Below are 24,581 nucleotides of genomic sequence, written 5' to 3'. Positions count from 1 at the left end.
TCCTTCCCTGGAGATTTGGCTGTGTCTGGCTGGGGAGGAGTCCACACTGGGCTAGATCCTAGAAACTCTGTGTGCTGGCCCTGCTGTCTGAGTTCCTGGAATATTTAGGAACCTCAGGAACTTGTTCATGGTTTTTCTGAACCTGCCCACTGAGCTGAACTTGACCTAGACTTATATTAGTAAAGGGGGAGCTGTGTTCAGTTTTCTCTCTGCAAAGAGAGGCTTTCAGGTTGGGAGGGTTCAGAGGGGGCGTTTCTGGCCTGACACATCCTGGGGCAAGTTCCAGAGTCCATGTTCAAGGCTGTAGAAATAGCAGAGAAGGGCAGAGAGGCCTTCGGCAGCAGGGAGGTGATAAGGTGTGCTCAGCGGTGAAGAAGGAAAGACCCGCCTGCTCAGGCTCCCGGTGTACTCGGCATGCTGTGCGCAGTGGATGAGCTGGGTGTTCTGTTACATGTGGTGCTTATGAAACACATTACATGCAACACCGTGGCAAGAAGGGTTGGCTTCGGGCAGAGGAGGCAGCCTCCAGGGTGGAATGTGGGGATGGGTTATTTAGATGTAAAACTCCACACCTGAAATTGAATCTTATGGAAGCAGCTCCCATTGTCCACTCTGGGGGAAGGGACTCTAATGTTCTTAATTACGTTTTAAAATGAATGAATGAATTCAAATTGAGTTCAGGTTCTTGTGTGTCTCCTCTATGACACCTGGAGAGCTAGGCCACCTGCCCACCACGCACTACCTGGCAGGTGCACTCACGAGCAAAGAGGCCCCGCGCCTCGCTGTCAGCCCATCCCTGCGGCCGCTGGGCCTGCCCTGCTGCCTGACTGAGCGTGTGCACACAGCTCGTCTCCCCATGTGTTCTGTTACTTGGAATTTTTCAATCACAGGACAGGCGAGGAGAATCCTAAAGAGCAGAAGGACGGAAAGGAGGAGACTCACTCTCGAATCGTGGCTTCCGTATCGTGGTCCCAGGTAAAGGAGGCGTCGGAAAACTGCACAACTTTATCTGTTGAGAAGACGGCCCCTCTTTTAGTCAGATGTAGGTCCCGACCTGCCTGTCTGCCCTTTCGGTTCGCAGCAGATCCCGAGATCACTTCTGTCAAGTGCTGGCTCTATGCTGGCATAAGCTCCTGGGGTAGAAGTTGCCTGTATACAAAGTCCTGTTTGATTTAACAGTCCCAGCCCTGGCCGGTTTGGCTCAGTGTTTAGAGCATCGGCCCTGGGACCTAAGGGTCGCAGGTTCGATTCCTGGGCACATGCCTGGGTTGAGGGCTCGATCCCCAGTAGGGGGCGCGCAGGAGGCAGCCGATCAATGACTCTCATCACTGGTGTTTCTCTCTCTCCCTCTCTCTGAAATCAACACAGACATATTTAAAAAAGGAAAAAAAAAAAAGAAAAAAAAAAGTCCCTGGCCTGTTGTGAGCCTAGATTTCAAACCTACAGACCTTCTGGGTACATTCCCAGGCCCTGTCGCCTAGTCTCCTGGTATAAATTCCACCGACATATATATATCCAGCTACTCCCTACCCTGGATTCCAGAGTCACTGCCCGCTCTGGCCATGGGTGCCCCCCACCCCTTAACCTCCAGAACCCACCTTTTCCTTCCATCCAGCCTACCTCCCAGCCCCACAGCTCAGCTCCATCCTGACTTCTGCTCCCTAGATCCTGTACAGGACTCCCTGCTTATCCTCAGAACAGCTGGCTCAGCTTTGTTTTGGAATCTGGCCAAGCCAACTGTTCTAAATGAAAACACGATTTAAGTAAAAACAGCACACTTGTCCTTATGTCCAAGATAAGTTCCCCCACTCTCCCTTTCAGTCACTTTGCTGCTGAGCCCTTGTATTTCAAAGTTCTGGTGCAAGCACTGTGAATAAGTTTGGGAAACAACTTCCAAGTTCATTTACCAAAATTGCAGTCACGTTGAATGGCAGATGTGTCCAAGTCATCCCCTCCCAAGTACTTCTCCAGCCGTTCTTTGGAAACACTGGCCTACAGAAGAACACAAAGGATCTCAAGAATAAAAAATGCGATGACAAACACAAGCAGGGAGAGGATTGTGACTTTGCCATCAACCTTGGACGTGGAAAGAAATAGTCAGTCTCCCAGGCTTCTTGCCCATAATTTGCCACCTGCCGCTGGAACCTCCTGACCCCCGCTATAGACTCAGCCTCATCGCAGCCCTGGGAGCCAGCCCATCCCTCTGGACAGAGGCAAATTAAGGTGCTGTGCTTCGACTCTTCAGAAAACTGGGGAGGGGGGGCAACTCTGCTGTTCTCTGTCCAAGCTTTGTACCTAGTTCCAGAAACTGTCTCTTGCCTTTCTCTAGGATAAAATGCTAACCTCTGTCTGGATCTGGCAACTAGGCCTCTGGTGTGCTCCTCTTTAACTGAGTCCATGCCTTGAGGACCTGTTCAGTGCCCTACCTGAGCCACTACTGGGACTCTGTATAGCAATTGGCCAGGGCACACTGTGACACAGGCCACACAGGTCGAGCTTAAATTGCAGCGGATCTGTGTGCTGACAGAACACTGTGGTCCCCCTGGAGCATGAGAACTTGGGAAGATTTCCAGGAGCTTTTCTAGGATGTTTCTCACCTCCTCCCCGTCTTCCAGGGAGGCTGTCATGAGACGGTTTCTCATCACCACCCGGGTTCTGATGAAATATAAGGCTTTCTGCCTTGCCCTCTCCTTAGGTGCAACCACAGACTATAAAACTGCTTAGCTGCTGCAGGGACCAGCTCCCCAGAAAAAGAATGCCCCGCTGCCCTGGTGCATTGTCATCTGGCCCCTGTTGTTTCAGTGTTGTCTTGTGGGACAGGGAATGTAGAGAGCTTGCACTTCTGCTGATCTTGCTCTTGCTATCTACGTAATAAACTGAATCCCAAAGAGCATGTTGTTTTTTTATCGGCCATACCTGTCAGCTTTTCTTAACGCCCTCCAGGACAGGAAGGCCTTCTCCTAAACCCAGCCCCTCCTGTGGCCTGAGCTGTCTGAAGTCAGCCACCTCTGAGATGAGTGCTGATCACCACACTCAGTCATCCTGGCTGCCTCACCAGCCTGCCGCCTGCCCTGTGATCTCCCCCCTGACATCTCAGTCACTGGGCTCAATTTTCAGGACCCAGATGCTCCCTCAGGCCCACCCAAGGTCACCTGAACTCCAAACTCATTTTCTGACAGCTTGAGGCTTCCAAATTGCCTTTGGTTTTACCACCATGTATCTTCATACAAAAAGAGGGTCTTTTCTCTCCCTTCATTCCATAATTTCCTACTGCTATATAAATACCTCGACAACCTTGGGAAAATGTGGGGAAAACTAGGCTGGGAAAGGGGCTTAGAAATGTTCCAGATACTGGGGTTAATCACAAATGCTTTCTCAAGCATTGCCTCCCTGAGAGGTAGATGAAGAATCCTCATTTTATAGTCAGATAAATGGGCTCAGAGAGCTTGTGATTCTCCTAAACTCAAACCATCCTTCTTCAGAAATCAAACAAATCTCTCTAGCTGAAAGTTCACCAGCAGAAGCTAGAAATGAGCTATGATAGACCAGTCAATCTAAAATCTAAGACTTTTAATCAGAGATCATTAGTCAGCAGTGAGAGCTCATACCTGGAGCATGGAGGAGATCAACATGGGAAGCATGCTCAGGGGGAAGCGTAGGATATTGAAGAGGGTGATGGAGGTGAAGGCCTTTTTGGCATCCAGAACATTGTTGCTATCCACCAGGACATAAACGGAAAATGTGACCACAGATACCTGGAAAAGCAAGGTCATGAACAATTTATTCCTAAAAGGGCTCAAGCAGCCTTGTCAGGAACACAGTAGATCAGAGTGGAAGGAATCTTAAGGATTATCTCAGCCCTCCCATGTTACAGATGAGAAAGCTGAGCCCAGGAGGGGAGCAAACATCTTGCCCGAGTCGTAAAATCAATGGCATTGCCAGGAACAGAGCTCAGGTTTCCTGGCTTCTGTGTGAGTGTTTCTTCCACTCTTGACCCACGTGGCCTCCCCAAGAAGACAAGGAGCCCTCCTTTGCAAACCATTCCTGGATACCACATTCATGGTAAATATCCTGGCAACTTGCCCTGGGCTCCTGGGCCACCAAATTGTGCACAAGAATGATACTAGAGTCGGGGGCATGAGGTAGGAAGAGCAGCAGGGGGAGCTGAGGAGGGGGCGGGATTCCCTGGACTTCCCGCTCAGGTCTAAAGGTTCTGGGCCATCTCTCTGGACAGACCTTCTCTGGGAAGCTGACCCAGCCCACAGACTCACTCACCAGGACCGGAGTTATGTATAAGAGGAACATTATTACAGACTGCATCTGCCCAAAGGTGAGCAGATTCTTGAGCTCTTTCTTCCGAATGTCATGGACTTGGTTTTTGAATGAAGGTTCCCAGGCGAAATATTTCAGGATCTAATAGGACAGAGAAGAGCACAGCTCACACTGTTGTCCCCAAAGTACACCAGGTGTATCTCATCGACCCAGGTTTGAGGACATGGTCCCCAAAATTTGGGGAGGGGGAGAAATCCAGATTATATAAAGTTATTACAGGAAGGTAGCTTGTATTTGTTGACAACCTACAATGTATACACGTTTTATAGGCATTATTTTACTTAATCCCTATAACAATCTAAGGATGACCAACTGTCCCTGTCTGCCTGGGACTAAGGCCTGCCCAGGACACAGGGTTTTCAGTGCTAAACTTGGAAAGTTCAGGGCAAATAAGGGAGAGTTAGTCTCCTACTTTTGTAGAATTATTGTATTCATTTTTAAAAATTTATCTTTATTGTTGAAAGTATTACAGATGTGCCCTTTTCCCCTATTGACCCCTTCTATCCTGTCCCCCCCTTCCCATTCCCCTATTGTATTCATTTTAATGATAAAGAAACAGGCTGAGCGAGGCTAAGTAACTTGCCCAGTCACCAGCTAGCTAGTAATAGAGGTGAGACTCAAAACCAGGTCTATTCATTTTGCCACATTGCAGGAAGGCATGTCAGAGCTCTGTGTGGAGACATATCTGGTCATTAAAAGGGGCCTCTGTTTCATTTTCAAGAACTTTGGGGTAATGTAAAAGCCATGAGTTCAAAACCACACATATTTTAAAAAGGCCTCACTGGTCACCTTTGGAGGATGAGATGCGTTCTTTTGAAAGCTGGTAAGTAGAGGGAAAAAAAGCATTTATCTTTCCTGTCCTACAAATTTCATTTAAGGTAATCAACTAGTTGATTAAGATCATTCTTCTTACAGAATTTCAGCTAATCAACGCCAAATGAATAATAGAATTAAAATATCACCCTTTTGTAACTCCTAATGAAATCATAGGTCAAGGCAATGACAATGGTTTTACAACCTTAGCTGCATATTAGAATCACTTGGGGAGCTTTTGAAATGTACTATATGCCTGGGGCTTACCCCAAGAGAGTCCAATTTAAATGGTTTGAAGTAGAGCCCAAGCCTCAGTGCATTTTACAAACTTACCAGGGGATCAAAATGTGCTGCCAGGACCACAAATCAGTGCTCCAGGTGCCAGGATGGCAGGGCATTTAATGAGGGTTGAATCTAGACTGATGGCACCTGGGCCCAGCACACTCATCATCACCGATGTTTGGAAGCACATAGCACAACCTTACCACCCCCACCCCCTAACCCATACCTAAATCTAATCAGGTTTTAGACCTAACTACCAATCTACAAGAAATACAGGAAACAAGGCAGCCTGGTTTCTCCGATATGACCAAAACAAGAGGGGGGTACTATTGTAGATTAAAAGCACTATTAACTCAATGCACGTGTGGATATTATTTGGATCCTAATTCAAACTAGCCTATAGTTTTCTTGTTTGTTTGTTTGTTTCTAAGAGATGTTTGAGGCAACTGGGGAAATTTAATGGTACCAAAGAATGATTGTTAATTTTTTAGGTGTGACAATGCTACTGTGGCTATGTTTAAAAACCAAGCCTTTCTTTTAGAAATATATAGAAAGTATTTACTAATGAAATGACAAGATAATCTGAGATTTGCCTGAAAACAATTTAGCAGGGCAGGAAGTGAGGGACAGGGGGTCTAGATGAAACTAGTTAGGTCATGATGATTATTCCTGGAGCTGGGTGATGGCCATGGGGGTTGATTACATCAGTCCGTCTACTTCTGTGCGCATTCAACAGTTTGTAAGGTAATGTTAAAAAAACGAACAAAAACTATTTATGGTAAATAAATAGAAGTCAAGGTCCGAAAGAGGGCCAGATGGTAGTAGGAGAAGAAATAGGAGACTTGTGGGTAGATGAACCAGGAGTCACGTGCCACGTGCCACCCCACAGGCCTAGAAGCAAGAGTCCAAACCGCTACCAGGGTTTGTTAAGGCCAAGCCCCCAGAGCTGCTGTCGTTGCCCACAGAGCAGGGCCACCCACACTCTTGACTCCTCACCTTGATTCCATTGAGAATCTCATTCATGATCTTTAAACGTCTGTCCTTCTTCTTCATATTTTTTGCCTGCCAGGAAAACAGAAAACAAAAATAAAACACGTTTCCATGTGAGAGGGTCTAGATTTGCTGCAGACGGTAGGTCTCGGCGGCACTTGTGGCTGTCACTTGGTAAGAATTTGAGGTGCCCAGCGGAGGGGTGTGTCTCCCCACTCTCCTCTTTGCTCGCTCTGTCCCTGCCATGCCCGCCTGCTGTCCGGTCCCTGAATGTGCCGCGCTCGCTTCTGCCCCCAGCGCTGGCCTGACCATGCCCTCTGCCCAGGTTTTTCTCAAGGTTTGCTCCCCACGGTCAGGCTTGTGTTGCTCAGGGCTCAGCTCAAATACCCCCTCCTCGCAGAGGCCTCTCCGGGTCAGGTCATTGAAAACAGCCACCCGCTTGCTCGCTGTCACATCACCCTGTTTAATTCTCTGCATAATACTTATCGTGACCTGATTTTTTTCTTCTTTGCTTTTGTTTGTTTATGGCCGGACTTCCCACCCCAAGTAGAACGTAAGCTCCACGAGAACAAGAGCCTGTCTAACCTGCTGCTGTGTTCCCAGAAAAGCAGGGTGTACAATAAATATCTTAAAAATAATTTATAACTAAGTGGATGCAAAACAAATGAGTAAATCATGTACACCATGGAGTCCACCCACCCAACCCACGATTTCTGGCAGAGCTAAGGACGGTCCGCCTAGTGACAGCCAGGTGGACTGCTAGGATTTCGGCTTAAAGTCTGAGTCACTCGGGCAGCTGCTCTGCGTGGTTGCTTTGTGCTGCTGTGATGAAGAGACAGGGCCTATAATTGCTGTTCTAAGAAGGGCCCAGTAGAGCAGGGTGGAAGAGTTATGTTCAGGGTCCCTGGGCAGATCTTCTGTCTCCTATCAGGCTCTTCCCTCTAACATAAATGGAGATAGAGTATATAAACCCTAAGAGTGGTTAGAACATGAAAAAGGAAGGTAGGGAAAGCCAAGTTCATTTGGGATGGTAGAAAGTCTTCCATAAGCTTTGCCTTGCCCACACTCCCACCAAGAGTTAGAACAAAATATGCAAAAGACTGTAGACTTTGAAGAAGGAGCATATAAATCTCTAGGGTGATTCTGTTTCTTTACCTGAATAGTCTTATTTTTGGTGGCGATTATCCCATTAAGTGGGATTAAGAGCAACATCACTCCGACACCCGCTAAGACCGAGGGTCCCAATTCTATCCACAGGAAGTAGAGAGCTAAGACAATCTGCAGACCATTTGACCACAGCAGGTGGATGAAGCTGGTCACATCCATGAGCTTCTGGGCGTCCACGGACATCAGGTTCACTGTTTCTCCAACGGTGTACTGCTTCCTCGCGCAGTTGGATAGGCTCAGCGCCTAAAGATAAAGATTGAGATTGGGACCCATGGACAAGGCCAAGGACACTGGGAAGCAAAAGGGGAAACTCAGGAAGTGAGAGCCCAGCAGAAGGATGGGCTCCATATGGACACTTTTTCAAGGGGCTGTGCCTTCTTGCCCCCAAATTTCATACACAGTGTTTCATTCTTGACCGTTCTTTCCTGCTATTCTCACCTTCTCTAACCCCACACCTCCCACACTTCTTTGCTCAGAAAATTCCTATTTACCCTTTAGTGTCAGTTGAGATAGAACATAGTCTGAGACAACTTCCCTGACTTTCAAGCTTGGGTTCGATAACCCTCCTATGTACTCCCATAACATCCTGTGCTTACCTCTGCCATTACATTCATCACACTGAGCTATAATTGTTTTGTTTTTCTATTTCTCCACCAGATATAAACTCTGTGAGGACAAAGCCTACATCTGTCCATTTCACTACTGTATCACATGGCACACAGTAGGGAATCAAATACGAAAAGATGGATCTAACGGAGGGATGAAGAGAGGAAGGCTGTATGGATTCTGGCCTTGCAGACCTTTGGTGTGGCAATGTTGTTTGGAGTGATACTCTAGTGAGGAGGTTGCAACCATTCCCAAGAAGGACAGAGATCTTAGAATGGAGAGGAAGGCTGCAGGGCTACACTTTTGAAGCAAAATGACTTGTTTATTGTCAGAAATTTGCAAGCAATGTTTAGATTCCTGAATCTTATAGTATGGGCCTCCTGTTCTCATGTTAAAGAGATCAGAAGGCTGATGCCCATAGGTCTATATATTACTTACAACAATGCCTGGCACAAACGCACCCAGCTAAGGTCTGCAGTACTCAGAAGGCAGAGTGAATGTATTTACAGATTTTTTTAAAAAGGAGTCAGGCAAAGGAGGGGTTGGTCAGCTCCTGAAGATTTAGAAAAAGAAGTCACTAGGCAAAAGTAGGTCTAGGGAGATGGACGCCTGGTCCATAGACCATTCTAGCCTATGGTGAAATTATAATTTGAGATGGACGCGCCAGGCCTTATAAATGCCATTTCATGTAGTATTGGGTTTAAATGTTGGTTTTAAGGGTCTACCCTGGGCCAGCTCCCTTCTTGACTTTACATTCTTTCTCAAGGCGTTTTCACCTTGTGCAGAGAGGTAGGAGGAAGGATAGACATGCAAGCCTGCAGGGCTGAAAGGCAGGTCCTGGGCAGAGAGAGCTTGCCAGCTTGCCCCTGGAATGTACCCACGCCCCCACTTATGTCTATGTGGACACTTCTTACACTTTAATTTCCAAAGAAACATTAAAGAAGGCTGCATGGTTAGGCAAAATCAAGTGTTAAGGTCAGCTATCATTTCCATCAAATTTTCCCCAGCCTTGGGGTCAGCGCTGCAGCTCCCTAGGGCTGTTCTCGGCGACGCCCAGCACAGCCCACCTACCTTCCTATACACAGAGGCCATGATGGTTGTCCGCACGTTCACGCCCAGCGTGAAGCACAGCTGGAAGTAGGACTGGAGGCAGAAGGACTGCACCAGGGCCACGGCGAAGAAGAGGACGGAAAAGAGATACCCGGTCCACACGTACGAGTCGGGATCACTGGCAAAGGAGATCAGCAACCTGCCAGAGTAAACCAAGCAAGTTAGGGCCGGCAAGCCTCCGAGGCGCCACCTGCTCGTGCCTGGCCAGCCACCCTACCCCGCAGGTGACAAAAAGGACCCGAATTGCCCAACGCTCCCAGCTTGGGAGACTGAGGGCCACCCTCATGCCAGGGCTCTTGCTTTGGTCTGAAGATGAGAAGGAAGAGCTTAGGGCTGAAGGCCCGCGGCCGCGAGATGCGTGACGAATGAGCCACGGAGCTGCCTCTGCGACGCTCTGTCCTGTCCCCCTCCGGCCCCGTTCGTCCTGGACAACGCAAGCCTGAGAGGACTTAGGCCATTATCCAGAAAGAGTTCGCAGGGCTTCCCCTGGAGGACAGAAGGTCATCCCATAGACCCGGGCAGGCTGTTACGTCCCGTCGCGGCTGACCTGAAGCGCCCACAGGCCCGGGACGGTGGCGTGATGGACCACAGACGCGGGGCCCAAGGCTCTCTGGGCTGCGCGCCCCACCTCCTGGGCGTGGCTCAGCCCACAGCAGTTTTGGGCGACAAGAAAGAGGCCCTGACGAGACCCTGGCTTCCCGGGGTGGGGAGGGGTGGGGGGGGAACATGGAACAGAGGGAGGCTCAAGGACACATCTTAGATTTTGAGCTGCCTTGTGCTTTTCACAAACACACTGTAAGGTGGAAGGAAATTGTGAGCATTTAAAAAAAAAAAAGAGAGAATTTCATGATAAGCTCCTGCCTGTAGACACAAGGGGCAAAAAGGAGGGGCCAGAGGAGGCCCGAGGCCGCGCAGGGCCCAGACTCACTTCAGCAGCTGCGGGTTCAGAAACATGAGCAAGTCGTGCACCAGCTTCAGCAGGAACGACTTCAGGATTATGAGGTAGAAGGTTTTGAAGAGGGTCTTGACCAACCAGGACTTAGGAAAGTCTTCTGTGGTCCCAGACTTCTTTTTTTTCTTTTTAGCTTCTTCCTAAGTACAAAACCAAACAGCAGCAGTGTCCACAGAGCTGCGGAGTATAAGGTTCTGTCCTGCACTCACAGCCCCAGTGTTAAGCCCCTGAGCCCTGTCGCCTTCTTTGTACGGGTTTGGTGACACACAGTGGCACTCAATAAATATTTTTGAGTAAAAAATTAAATGAATGAACTGCTCACGCTAAATTCCACCACGGTACAAATTCTAGTAATGCTAAGGTATTATTTTGTTTTATCTTTCTATTTCAAAAACCATTTTATTATAGAAAACTTCAATATATCTAAAAGGAGAGCAAATAGTACATTACACCCCTATGTATACATCACTAAGGTATTATTAGTATTGTGAATACGAACAATAACCTAAAATACACTGCAAAGTATAAAGTGATGTAAAAAATGCGAGGACAGAATCACCAGGCACTGATGTCCTCTTGCCTGAGACACACAGCACATTCGAACAGACCCTCATGGGAAAGTTACCAGGACAAGGACATCTTGGCTCTGACTCTGGTTCTTGCTCAGACCATGCAGCCTGGTCTCAGAGTCCCTCTGGGCTTTCTGCCGCCGTCGCTGATATGCCCTCCTGGCCTTCGGCAGCTCCCTTGCCATGTGTGTCTCGAATTTGCTGACTAGTGTCTTGGTTTTACTCTGCTCATCAACATCCCAGACATCTTCGATGGTCAGAGGTTGCTTGTAGCCTTTCAGAACAATGCTGGAATAAGAATGACCCAGAGGCTGAGACCCTACAGGCTGGGTCAGAGGCTGTCTCCTGGTGCCTCTATCAAAACCTGTCTCCTAGTTCTAGGATGGAGGGACAGAAGAGTGAGACTTGTCCTTTGCTCCATTACCCCATCTTCTGACCCTTTGATCTTGACAGAAGAGTGGCTCAAGAAGAAGAAAGGGAACTGGTGGGGGTAATGGCAGGTGGTGGAAGACAAGAGAAGAGAAGGAGAGGGGCACTACTGAATTAAGAGCCAAAAGAACATCATCTCCCCTGCTCCTGCTCCTTCCTCCTCAAACACTGGCTGCCTCTCTGCTGCTCTGGCATCTCCTGGGGGGGCCTCCACGACGCCCTTAAGGAGCTGAGCAGACCTGGAGGCCACCTCCATATTGGCTCTCTAGCGCAGAGCTCCTCAACCTAGGATTTGAGAAAATGGATGAAGGATAAATCATGTCTTTATTTTCAACAGCTTCTAACTGATATTTAGCCTTTCCTTCTGATATGAACAAAGGCAACCAACCAGAGTTGTAAGAATGTGGACCTGGGCCTTTGTCCCTGGGAGAAATCACAGGCGTTTTCATGGCCCATTTACACTCATCACTACTGTGAAGCTATGCTCGGTATTAGACCCATCGCCAGATCTTGTTATTTAATGCATTAATAAAGAAGCACTTGTCTTACTACATCACACAATTGGTTCTTTAAAAACTACTTAGATAAGTATATTTCAGTATATTTGTTTCCCTTTGTAACCCTAGGCTTTTTGTTTTATATTATCAGGGTGTTGCCAGACAAAAGGGTCTGTGGAACCACAAAGGACAAGAATGCCTGCTCCAGATCCTCTGGGAGCCCAGGCCAATAATTCACCCCTGACCCCCCAAGCTTGTGGCCCACAGTTGCCCCACGTTCCCCTGTTCCTATTCTACTTCCTCCTTCTCTTACAGCCTTTCCTTTTCTCCAGGGAACCCCCAGGCTACCAAGAGCAAGTCTCCTTCCATATTCTCCTCAGCATCCAGTCTGCCCCATGAAGGGACTGAACTAACTTGGTCTGTAAGTTTTAACATCCACCAGCTATAAGAAGAGGAGAAACAGAGGCCACAGGAGGCATTCTGAAAAATTAAGATTTCCATCACTTTCAGAAAAGTAAGGAGGTGGGGATAGACATAACCCATTCTCCAGACATTTCCTACCTGTCATACCAACTAAAGGTAATTTTACTCAGAAATGAAGCCGTGAGTGATGGATTCTGCAAAACACACAAAAAAAATCAGAAAATAAATCAATTGGAAACAGGAACTCCATGGGACTCTAAAATCAGAAACTGATATGATGCTGTTCTAGAAACTAGATATGATTCCTAAGTAGGCTGCTCAACATATATTTATTTGGAGACCCTAAGGCCCAGTTGAATGATAACCAGACCTTTTGACATAGATGTATGGATTAATTGTCTATGCTAAAGACTGGAGGGTCAATGTCATAGTCAATATTTCCATACTCTAGTCGCCTTCTGTTTCCTTATGTCATAAAATGGTCTATACTACTGTATTCTGGGCTCGGGGGGCCTCCATGAGACCTAGACATCTTGGGGGACCTGTATGAGACCTGGACACCTAGACCTGGATGCCTCATATTTGTCAAGGTGCCATTCATTTGAGTAATCTATTAGGCGGGTCAATTTCTCATCTCACATCTGCAGAGTCATCTTTTTCCGAAAATGCTGAAAGGACCAGGATCAGGATCTGGAACGCATAGCCAATGAAGAACAGGCAGGAGTAGGCGAGGCTGGAGCCGTTGCCCTATGGGAAAACAAAAAACAAAGAGAAAATGAGCCTTTTATTCAAATTAAGCCTAAACAGCCCACATATGTCAATATTTATGATTAAAGCCTATATCAAAGGCCCTAAAGACAATTCTATCCTGAGGCTCAACTTGCTTTGGCTTCAACTGAGAAGTTGCCTAAAGACTGGAGGGTCAATGTCATAGTCAATGTCATGTGACCCTCTGTGTCCTCCTGACCTTTAAGAGCATCCGGATCAGGGTCTGAAATTGGAAAGTGCCACAGAGTATTGAAAGAATCCAGAATAGGGACAGGAACCAGGAGTCCTTCTGCACACACCATCGCCTGCTGTGCTGGATCAGCAAAACCAGGAGCTAGAAAGATATTCACATCAAGTTCTGAAAAATATTGTCACTAACCAAGGACAAGAGGCAAAAAGGATGTCAGAAAACAAAGGAAGAAAGGAGGCCTCCAAGAGGAGATTGTTGTACTTAACCTGGCCACCCAGAAAGCATACAAATGCTGAATTGTAGATTTCCTCCCTGACACCATCCAAATTTCTCTTTTCAGGGCCTCCATGCTCTTTTTGGAACCCCCTTCTGCACCCCATCTGTATTCACCACACTTGAGTGGGGATTTAGCAAAGAAGGGTCACCATTTGCATTTTAATGGAGTTACTTTGGGAGCCAAAAAAAACTTTTCAAGACCCAAGGAAATTAACTTCAGGCACTATAATAGGTGGTGGAGGCAGATTCTGCTGGATACTATTTTCTGATAGTATCACAGACTAAGCAGCTAATAAGAACAACTTCCCCTGTAACATCTCACTTAGGTATAATTAATTAAATGTTTGTCTCCTAAACTCAGTACACAGATAATCTGGGGTGGAGGGCATGATTTGTACCTGTGCTAGTTAACCAATATTTGTGGGGGTTGGGGGGGAACATGATTTGTAGCAGTTGCCAATTTCTGTGGGAGCACTGTGGTGGGTTTCAAGTTCCAGCATGATGTCGCTAGATGCAGGACTGGGAAGAGACGCACACAGTCAGCTCTGAGCCGGCCGCAGCACAGCCTAGCCCCTTCTTTGTTTGTTCGAAGCAGTGCTAACAAACAATATGCCTGCAGGGGTGAGGCAGGCCATGTCACTGAGTGAAGTGTGGGAGACTGCACTGAGAAAAGCCCGGTCTAATGGAGGAAACTGCTACTCAGTCCTAGCTGACCATTGCCCATAGTTGCCAGACATTCTGATTTTTCAAGAAAGACTGGAAATCCAAATAGTTATGAGGCATCTTCTTCTTTTAAAATGATGGCATCTAGTTTCTGTCATCAAATTTATACAAACAATTCCAGACATAGTAATCCATTGATTATGATCTACAGTCGATCAATTTAAAAGTAATATTTACAGCACTTAAGAAAATTCTTTTATATCAGTTAACCTGAATTTCACATGTGATCCTTAGGTGGCAAGATATGAGATCATAAGATACATATCTTAGTCATTAAAGCTAGCTCTTACCCTAAGAAGAAGGCTCTATAAACCAGTGTTCAAAAGAAAACGAAAAGCTAAAATTTGTTTCGCCCCTTATAATCAAGCTTTGCCTCATCACAGGTCCCTTGAAAAAGGTAGATGACATTGGACTTGATTTCATTCCACAAGAGTAAATTTCAGCTGGATGACTTTGAATAGAGATAAGATAAACAGGGCAGGAGTGGCGATGGCCTTACCCATGTGCCCAGGTAGAGGCTTGGGTTGGTATATCTAACGGCAGGGACTGCGGCTTGTCCAGAGTCTTCCGTGAGGACAAGGGCCAGCTCTATGGCTGCTAGAATGAGAAGAAACCCAACAAGCACCTGAGAAGGAAAAAAGACCACTGTTAGGAGGATGTCATGCTTTAGAACACAGGGTTCCAGGAACAGATGGCAAAAATGGTAGGCAAAGAGTAGAATACAAATGGATAATTTAAAGAAAAGGAAACACGAAAGGCTTTTAAACATAGGAAAGGATGTTTAACCTCACTTGCAATAAGAGTGCAATTTCAAATTATGACATACCATTTTTCTTAACGACTAGCAAATATCAACAAGTTTGATAATAAAAAGTTGGTGAAAGAAAAAAACCTCAATGGAAGGGAATTTATACTATCTATAAAAATTTGGAGTCCACATACGCTTAACCCAGTAATTTCATTTCTGGGAGTTCATCCTACAGACATACTCATATGTACGAAGCTATTTATTGCAGCATTGCTTATGATGGTGGAAGATCAGAAACCGCCTACATTTCTATTATTAGGGCACGTAAATTATGATACGTCCAAATAACAGCATCTCAAGTAGCCAATAAAAAGAGAGAAGCAGATCGTCATGTGCCAAATAGAAAAATCTTCAAGACACAGAAGAGTATACATGTGACATTAACATTTGTGTGAAAAAGCATCTGTAGGTAGCTATTTGTACAAGCGAGTTATCTCTGGGACTGGTATTGATGGTTGCCAACTCAAACAGGAATGAGTGACTAGACTGTCATGTACTTTTTCATATCTTTTAAATTTTGTAACCCTCTGAAAATTATCTATTAAAAAGATAAAAAGTGCCCAGCCAAGTGTGGCTCAGCAGTTGAGCATGGACCTAGGGCCCAGGAGATCACGTTTCGATTCCTGAATATTTTCATCACTCCAAATGAAACCTGTACCTATTAAGCTGTAATACCCTATTCCCCTCCCACCTCGCCTCCAGCCCTTGGGAACTCTAGATCTGCTTTCTGTCTCTATGAATTTGCTTATCCAGGACATTTTTTATACTTGGAATTTTGCAGTATGTAACCTCAAGGGTCGACTTATTTCATTGAGCATATGGTTTTTCAAGGTTTTATACGTGTAGCATGAATCAGTAGTTAATTTTTAAACTTGTTTTTATTGTAGTAGAATACACATAAGGTAAAATTAACCATTTTAGAGTATACAATTCAGTGGCATTAAATATATTCATAATGTTGGATAGTCACCACTGTCTAGCTCCAGGACCTTCTCGTCACCTGAAGTGGGAATCTTTTCCCCATTAAACAGTCACTTCTCATTCCCCGCTCCCCTCTCCCCTGGCAACCACACATCTGCTTCTGGTCTCTATATATGCCTAGTCTGGATAGTTCATATATAAATGCAATCATACAATACACGGCCTTTTGTGTCTGGCTTTTTTCATTTAGCATTATGTTTTCAAGGTTCATCCAGGCTGTAGCTCGTATCAATATTTCATTCCTTTTTTATGGCTGAATAACATGCCATTGTATGGCTATACTGTATTTCATTTATCTATTCATTGGTTGATGGACATCTGGGCTATTTCTATGTTTTGTCTATTTTGAATAATGGTGTTAGGAACATTTGTGTACAAGTTTTTGGGTTTTCAGTTTTCTCAGGTGTATACTTAGGAGTAGAAGTGCTGATTCATTTGGTAACTGTGCAAACTCCACATTTTGAGGAACTGACAAACTGTTTTCCAAAGTGGCCGCAACCTCTTATGTTCCTGCCAGCAATGTGCGTTTCTAACACAATGGTCCCTCCTTTTCCTTTGCTTTCCTTGTTTTCTGTTACCTGGGGTCAATCATAGTCCGAAAAGAGTAAACAGAAAGTTCCGGAAATAAACAATTCACAAGTTTTAAATTATGTGCTGTTCGGAGTAGTGTGGGGAGATCTCTCACCACCCAGCTCCCTCCCGCCCGGGTGGGCAGCGTCCCCCTGTCTCCATGCTCTTTCCACTACCCACCCGTTAGCCACTTGGTAGCCGCCTGGGCCGTCAGATTGACTGTCTAGTATTGGAGCGAGCGCTTGTGGAGAGTTGCCCTTATTTTACTTAATAACGGCCCCCAGTGCAAGAGTGGCGATGCTGGGAGTTCAGATCTGCCAAAGAGAAGCCACGCAGTTTATGTGTGGGTCTGAAAAAACACAGTGTATCCAGCGTTCAATACTATCTGCCATTTTAGGCATCCACTGGGGGGTCTTATCCCCGAGGGTCACCTACCCACCTGAGGATAAGGGGGGCCTACTGTACTCATCCCCACCAATACTTCTTATTCCCACCTTGCTGATTGTCGCTGCCCTCGGTGTGAAGTGGTACCTCATTGTGGGTTTTTTGTTTTTGTTTTTAATATGTCTTTATTGATTTCAGAGAGAGGAAGGGAGAGGGAGGGAGAGAGAGAAACATCAATGATGAGAGAGGCATTGATCGGCCGCCTCCTGCACGCCCCCGACTGGGGATGGAGCCTGTAGCCAGGGCATGTGCCCTGACCGGGAATCGAACCGAGATCTCCTGGATCACAGGTCAATGCTCAACTGCTGAGCCACATCAGTTGGCAGAAAAGGATTTTTAATTATTTTAACATTAATGCTGTATGAGAGATTTGGGAAGACATTGCATCCATTAAAAGGTTGCTGTGTGTGTGTGTTTAAGAGGTATACTTAAAAATTCAGAAGAATTTTTAGAAGTCAAACCTGTGATTGCTAAAAATAAAAGCTCTTTAGGATGACAGGAAGAAAAAATTGGAGAAATCTTTCAGAATATAGGAGAAAAGCTAAAAAGAAATTTTAAAAAGAGAGAAGTTGAGAAGGAGAATCAATTCAGAGTCCAACATCCACCTAAAAGAAGTCCTGGAGACATGGAATTTCAAAATTGGAGGGGGGAAAGTGAAAGGAGTAATACATGAAAATTTCTCAGAGATAAGAAAGGCATGAGTGCTTAGGCTGAGCGTGTACAACCCATTGAATGAAAAAAGACCCATGTAACAGACTCTCATGAAATCAGGGCATCAAGAGCAAGGGGGATAAAAGCTTCTGGGGAGGGTGACAGGAAGCAGGAAAATCCTCATTCGGTAGCTCAGGTTGCTGCGGAGCAGTATAGGGACATCTTCAGAGTTCTAAAAAATCTCTTTTGAGCCTAGCATTCCATATTCAGATCGACATTTTCAGAAATGAGGACTTAGAGACTTTATCTACTGTTGCACTTTCTGAAATTTTTATTTGAGGATGTTCTCCAGATCCAAGAAATTTGGGGGCTCTGATTCTTTCATCTTACACAAGTGGTATCAAGATGTAGAGTTTAAAATCAAAGGCAGATTGTTTTTAGGTATAAAGGTAACCAACAGAAGAACTGAAAATAATCGTGCGAAATTAAAAGACTGCGAGAAAGAGGAGGAGAGAAAAAGGAAGCTGGGAGTTGGCTCAATGAGAGCAGAAATTATATCTATCTATCTATCTATCATCTATCTATCTATCTATCTATCTATCTATCTATCTATCTATCTGTCATCTATCTATCTATGCATATATATATATGCATAGATAGATAGATGACAGATAGACAGATATATATATATATATATATATATATATATATATATATATATATAAATTGATAGATCAAGAAATACAGGCATAAATACATTATTTGCAGATATGGAGGTAGCCATCAAAATAATTTTAGCCCAGCCGGGCGTGGCTCAGCAGTTGAGCATCGACCTAGGATCCAGGCCATCGGGGTTCGATTCCCGGTCAGGGCACATGCCCGGGTTGCAGGCTCGATCCCCAGTCGGGGGCGTGCAGGAGGCAGCCGATCAATGACTCTCTCATCATTGATGTTTTCATCTCTCTCCCCCTCTCTTTTTCTCTCTCTGAAATCGATAAAGATATATTTAAAAAATAATAATTTTAAATGGAGGCCTGGACAATGGGACTGGGAGGTAGTGGGGTAAGAGACTCTTTCTTTTTTAAGAGAGTGAAAGGAAACATATCAAAATGTTAACAAGAGTATATCAGAGTGATACAATTACCAATAGATTTCATTTTCTTCCTATTTCCCAAACTTTCTACAATAACCATGCATTATTTTTTATAATAAGAAACACGCACACACATCGCTTATTTAGGATCACAGATATCTTGTGGTTATTTAATGATTACCAAGCCCTTAATAGTCTTTGCCCTTGATCTCTGATTTATTGGAGGAAGTTCAAGCATACATGGAATTTACTGAACTCAACTCCTAGGAGATACAATCACACTGGTATTAGGAAAGAAAGGAGAATGGTTTGGCCATATTTAATATCTCTCCATCTCTTCACAGTTCTCCTATCCCCAGCACTTTACTAGGTGCCCTGGTTGAACCTTCTACCCATTATAGAGAATATCCACTTCCACCACTTCTAGGCAGACAAACGTTTAACTTCAGTTTCAACATTTCAGGGACCATATCCCCCAACAGTTCATTCTATTATCCAAGAGCTGTTATTATTAGAAAGTTCTTTTGTATATTTATCCAAAGTTGACTTCCCTGGAACAACCTCCACCCACTTACCTTGATCTTGCTCTCTGAAACTTTTCAGAACAAGCTAGGTAATCTTCTACGTCCTACTTCTGCAAATACTTGAAGATGATTTCCATGACTCACTGGCTCAACACCAAGTTAATTTTTGCTGCACATCTTTCTCACACCCCAGCACCTTCACAACCTCCAGAACCAGATTCCTCTTTTGTTCCCCTAGGACTGTGAGCTCATTCATTCATTCATTTTGTAATTTAATTCACTCAACTACCTACTGTGCATCAGGTACTTTCCAGGAAGGACGCACCTTTACACAGATAAATTTGCAGAGTCTCTCACCAGCTGGGCCAAGCAAATAAACTTAGTTCAGATGGGGTAAACACTGCCTTAGTGACTAAACAAGAATGGCAGCTATTCAGGAGAGGGAGAGAGGAACAAACAGCCCAAAAGCAGGCAGACAAGGAAGCAGAGAAGTAAAATTTAAAAATCAAGTTGAGGAGTTAAGAAAGCCCTCGGAGAAACGAAGTTCTACTTTGTGAGGAATTATACTTCTGACTTTTTTCAGAGAGGAGACTAATTATTTTGAAATTTTTAAGAAGAAGCTAATCCGTGTCCTCACTCTCAAGGCAGGGGACAAATAAATAAAGTATAAATTATAACTGGAGCCCCTGAGCAAGGCTGAGGGGATTATTAGCCACAGGGGGGTCGAGGGGAACTAATACGTTGCTTTTCTTTTTCTCCATAGAAATTTGTGTTTATAAAAGTTAAACAGAATGTGATAGATTCAAACAGTGACTATTATTCAGCCATAAAAAGGAATGAAGTGCTGATAAATGCTACAACATAGATGGACCTTGAAAGCCTACGCCAAGTGAAAGCCAATCATGAAAGACCACACAGGGTTCCGTTCCTATGGAATGTCTCAAATGGGGAAGCTACAGAGACAGAAAGGAGGTTAGTGATGCTGACGCCTAACGGGCGTGAGGAGACAGGGTGTTTCTTTTTGAGGGAATGAAAATGTTCTAAAATTGACAGGTGGTTGCGCCTATCTGTGATATACTTTAAAAAATAGAACTGTATTTAAATGGGAGGATTATATGGTAATGTGAATTATGTCTCAAGAAAGCTGTTTTTTAAAAGTTAATAGCTATGATTAGGATGAAATACTGATTTACTCATTACCCAGGGTTTCCTTGGACACTCCAGAAAATGGCAGAATCCCCCTAACCTGACGGACTGTATAGAGCAAGAGCAGGGCGGGCTTTTTGGACACCTTTGACAGTCCAGGGTGGAGTCACTGCCGCCGTGACAGTTATGCCAAGGGCCACGCCAAGGCCGAGGTAATCGGGTGTAATGGGAAGGCCCTTAGGAGGGGTCAGGAATAGCCATAGAAGGGGCCCAAACACCCCAAACCACAAGCCTGGACACTTGGATAAGGACTCCGACTGGACACCGAGGTGAGGGGGGCCTCGGCCCCTTGCGGGCTAGAACCCGGCGCTCCAACCAGCCGCCCCGCAACGCAGCTCGGCTGCCCCACAGGCGGCCTGGCGCCCCTGCAGCTCCTGGCCCGAGACTGACGCCCCTCTCCTCATCTCCCCCTCTCCGTGTGTAACCTGCGTGTGACTGTTGGCCTGTTGAGGAGTCTTCCCCTAATAAACCGGGCACTGTGGAAAGATACAAACTTGTGCTATGACTCCTTTCAGGATCTCCCTTGCTCACGATGCTAACTCTGACCGAAAGCTGATTCATTCCCAAGGGTATTGAAGCATGTTGTTCAACGTTCAGAGTTTAAAACACTCTTGCCTCAACTCCTATTTCTAGAGTACATTTAATACCAACATTCAACAAATACCTACTGAGTGCTAGGTCCTGCACTGAGCGCTCAGGTCAACAGGGCAGACAGCGAGCCTGCCCCAGGCTCCCAGACACTGCGCTTTTCCTATCCAGAGCCCTACGGAAACCCCGACCGGCCCCATCTCAGTGTCAGTGCAAATCCCACTGCCTTCAGCCAAGTTCCTTTCTCCTTCCTTTTTGACTGCAGGTAGCCTGAGATCATTGTACGTGTATGTTCATAGGACTCTGGGTCTAATTTGCCTTTCTAAAGCCCTGTTTAAAGATCAGGACAGATAGGGGTAAAAACTGGGGAAAAGCGACGGTGGATTTTCTGAGGTAGCAACCTCAGTTGAGGGTCGTGCATTTCCCACAAGACGCTCTCTGCATTAATCAGTGCAGCTGGCTGAGGGGCTCCTCCCCTCATTCCTTCCTGGCTCTCTCCTGCCAACAGTGTCCTTTCCATTATTTCCCTACTCAGGCATGTCACTGTGAGCACTCACCCTTCCTCCCTCTACTGTGAGTGACCATCTAGACTATGGAAGACTGTGGGAGAATGAAAGCCCTATTTCAGATCCAAATTTGGGGGGACGTGATGATGGCTGATTGGCTGATTGGTGTAGAGGACATCATATAGTTCATTTTCACCTCATGCTAGGTGCCAACTGAATTACAGTCTCCTGATATATAAGAACAGCTGAAAGATAGGAAATCCCGTGTTCACTTCTCAAATATTGAAAAGACAATAACCATGTATTTGACTGAGTACCCATTACTGGTGTTTAGGGTGTCCACTATCCATAAGATTTCTGAGTCACTATTCTTTTACAAAAATCAAAGTCACCGTAACTAAAAGATGTAGCAAGGGACCAGTGAGGCACAGGGCAGGTGGAGAGAGGGACACTCAGAACATGGCTCTACCCGAGACAACAGCACCTGGGGAGGCTGGTTAAAGACAGGGAAGGAGACACTTTAACTACCAAGAAAATGTCTCTATGGTGCACCAAGGAATTAGTTAGAAAACACTGGGGTTCCCATACCTGCTTAGCAAGGTAGAGTTTGGTTGTAGAAGATCTCTTCGCCCTGGATCTGTACACATGGAGAAGCTGCCAAGGGGCCAGGAGCCAAAGGAAGCCCAAGGGAATCCACACCAGAACAGTTTGCTCAAAACAGAGCGGCAGGTCCGCCTCCGGGTTATCCAGCAGCGAGGAGTTCTGGGGGAACCAAAATGTAAGGGTTGTTGGCTACATGTTTTTGAAGACAGAAGACCGGCCTTAGCGCACACCCTCCACCCAACCAGCTTCCAAACAATTTGAACTAAGTTCTATAGCTACATCCAGCCTGACCCTTTAAGTAGCTGTAGCTTTCTACTCATCTCCATTGATATAAAGTCGCCGGTTAATGACATTTAGTGACTTTTTTGGCCAAGACCACCTCTAAAGACCTTCCTTCCTGTGTTTCTCTCCCCCACCATTTATTCTGACTACACGTCACCCTGCATTTGCCAAGTTGTGGGAGGACAAGGGACCGCTCTCCTGTCCAAAGGGGAGTAGTTCCTTGGGATATAAAAGCTTCTTATTCTAGTCTTAGCACGGAATGAACTCGCCGGCAGGCACTCAAACGTGCAGGCAGACAGAATGCTTGTCACCCTACGACAGTTAGACTCCAGAGAGCTTATGCCAGGGCCCAAGGGCCCCTCCTCACCGGGGAGAAGCGGCCGACACGGGGGCAGAAGGCTCGCTCCCCGCACGTTCCCCTCTCGTCTTCGCGCCTGCAGTGAGAAGGGGCCTGCGAGCTGGGGGGCACTAGTTCTCTCTGAGTCACGTGAGGGTAAGTATCTTTAAATTGTTTTGAACAGGCTCTTCAAAGGAAATCTTGAGGTGCCCTGATGAAGATGATCTGCCAGGCAGTTCTCAGAGAGCCCTCCAGGGCCAGCTTATGAAGCCCCGCCTTCCTGGCCTGGAGGCCTTGGGGCCCAGGTTCCTTCTAAGGTTGGGATGTGCTCCCCCTGTGCTCTGCTGTCTCATCCCTGCTCTTCCGATCTCTCCATAAGGATATCTGACTTTAGAATTAAAGAGGCTTAGCTGAGATATTTAAAGTATGTTGACATTCTGGGTAATTCTGATGCTGCTGCCAGGAGTGCGCCAACCACACTTTCTCAATATCGCTAAAGCCAAGGTCCCTGCTCATTCTCTCTTCTGCTAAACCATTTGGGGCTCTTTTGCTCACCCTGTTTATCTTGAAATTCTCTGCTCTAATGTTTCAAAACATCGTCTCAGAGCTCATGAGGCCCAGATTTGCATCCCTGGCCTCAGCCCCTCGCCTGCATCACTAACCGCCAGGTCCTCCGGGACACAGCATTATTGTTTGGCATCAACCTGTCCCAACAGGGCTCAACTGTGGGACTTCTCTTCTTCCTCCTACCCCACAAATTACACAGTTCCCACTCCCAACACTGATGCAATTGGAAGCCATTTCCCTATTTCTCTTTAGAGGGGCAATTTTATAGATAGCTTGTCTAAGAAAAGAGTCCGGGACACAATAACCCTATGTTATAAAATAAATATATTACTCCTCCCACATAGAATGGCCTCTGGAGACATTCCGACGCCCTTCACCCTGAGCTTTAGACCAACTGCATGGCTATTTTTTCTGGTCCTTATTGGCAGCCACTCCAGGCTAACCTACCACTTGTTCTGAGTTTGAGAAGTGAATAAGTGTAATTTCTCACCCAAAAAGTAGAGTTGCAGAAGTTCTCCAGCATGATTCCTGGAGCTCCTTTGGAAGGAAGGCTCCCGTGTCACCGTGTTGTTTCTTATTTATTCTTTTCCTCGGAGAAGGTGGAAGGTGAGCAGTGATGTGTCATCTCCATGCTGATGTTAAAACTCAAGGCAGTTCTCCTGACCTTTCATCTTAACAATTTAATCGTTAACCTTGCTCGAAGGCATGTTTACAGGATCCCAGTGCATAGACATGTGACCAAGGAGACCCGGGGACAAGTAGGTTCGCAGTTCACACAGGTATCAGAAGCCTCTGCAGGTGTGAGCATATCTTAAAGGAACTCCTGCAAGATGGCAGCAGGACTGAATGACAGAGCGGGGGTGGAGGACCCCTTCTCCTGAGGACATGGTCTAAAGAGAGGAGCATGGGTGGAGAAGTATGCACCCCTAAACATGCAGTTGCACTTCTGTTTAAGGCCTGAGAGTTCACAGAAATGGGAAATCTCCTACTCCTCTGGATTTTTAATTAAGAACACAGAACTTAAAATATGGTTAAAAATAGTGTAAACTTTGAAAAAGTCAGGTTGTAAAATAGCATATTCAACGTGAGCCTACACATACGTAATTTATGCAACAAAATGCTAAACTTAACTGTAGGATTGTGGGTGATTTTTTTTCCTTTTTGCTTGCCCTTATTTTCTGATTTTTCCATAATTATCAGGTGTTATTTATGTAATAATGTTTTTAAAGCAAATTTTTGCACTGTGGTTCAAAAACACACACATGACATGAAATTTACCATCCTGGCCATTTCT

General features: G+C 45.7%; 1 protein-coding gene across 1 annotated transcript in view; it reads right to left on the bottom strand.

The window, feature by feature from the left end:
* Positions 1 to 23,810, bottom strand: part of ABCC2 (ATP binding cassette subfamily C member 2) — a 49,273-nt gene extending 25,463 nt beyond the window's left edge. The window contains exons 1-15 of the mRNA XM_016219862.2: positions 23,778 to 23,810; positions 22,087 to 22,260; positions 14,627 to 14,752; positions 13,138 to 13,272; positions 12,810 to 12,917; positions 12,309 to 12,364; positions 10,878 to 11,109; positions 10,229 to 10,392; positions 9,262 to 9,439; positions 7,573 to 7,827; positions 6,424 to 6,489; positions 4,276 to 4,413; positions 3,609 to 3,755; positions 1,908 to 1,992; positions 943 to 1,009 (exon numbers count right to left, since the gene is read on the bottom strand). Coding sequence (XP_016075348.2) covers positions 943 to 1,009; positions 1,908 to 1,992; positions 3,609 to 3,755; positions 4,276 to 4,413; positions 6,424 to 6,489; positions 7,573 to 7,827; positions 9,262 to 9,439; positions 10,229 to 10,392; positions 10,878 to 11,109; positions 12,309 to 12,364; positions 12,810 to 12,917; positions 13,138 to 13,272; positions 14,627 to 14,752; positions 22,087 to 22,260; positions 23,778 to 23,810 — 1,964 coding nt within the window. The remainder of the gene's footprint in view (positions 1 to 942; positions 1,010 to 1,907; positions 1,993 to 3,608; positions 3,756 to 4,275; positions 4,414 to 6,423; positions 6,490 to 7,572; positions 7,828 to 9,261; positions 9,440 to 10,228; positions 10,393 to 10,877; positions 11,110 to 12,308; positions 12,365 to 12,809; positions 12,918 to 13,137; positions 13,273 to 14,626; positions 14,753 to 22,086; positions 22,261 to 23,777) is intronic.
* Between the last annotated feature and the right edge of the window lie 771 nt (positions 23,811 to 24,581).

This window comes from Miniopterus natalensis, chromosome 14 (genome assembly GCF_054644295.1).
Source record: "Miniopterus natalensis isolate mMinNat1 chromosome 14, mMinNat1.hap1, whole genome shotgun sequence".
NCBI lineage: Eukaryota > Metazoa > Chordata > Mammalia > Chiroptera > Miniopteridae > Miniopterus > Miniopterus natalensis.
This window is presented reverse-complemented; position numbering and strand designations above follow the sequence as displayed.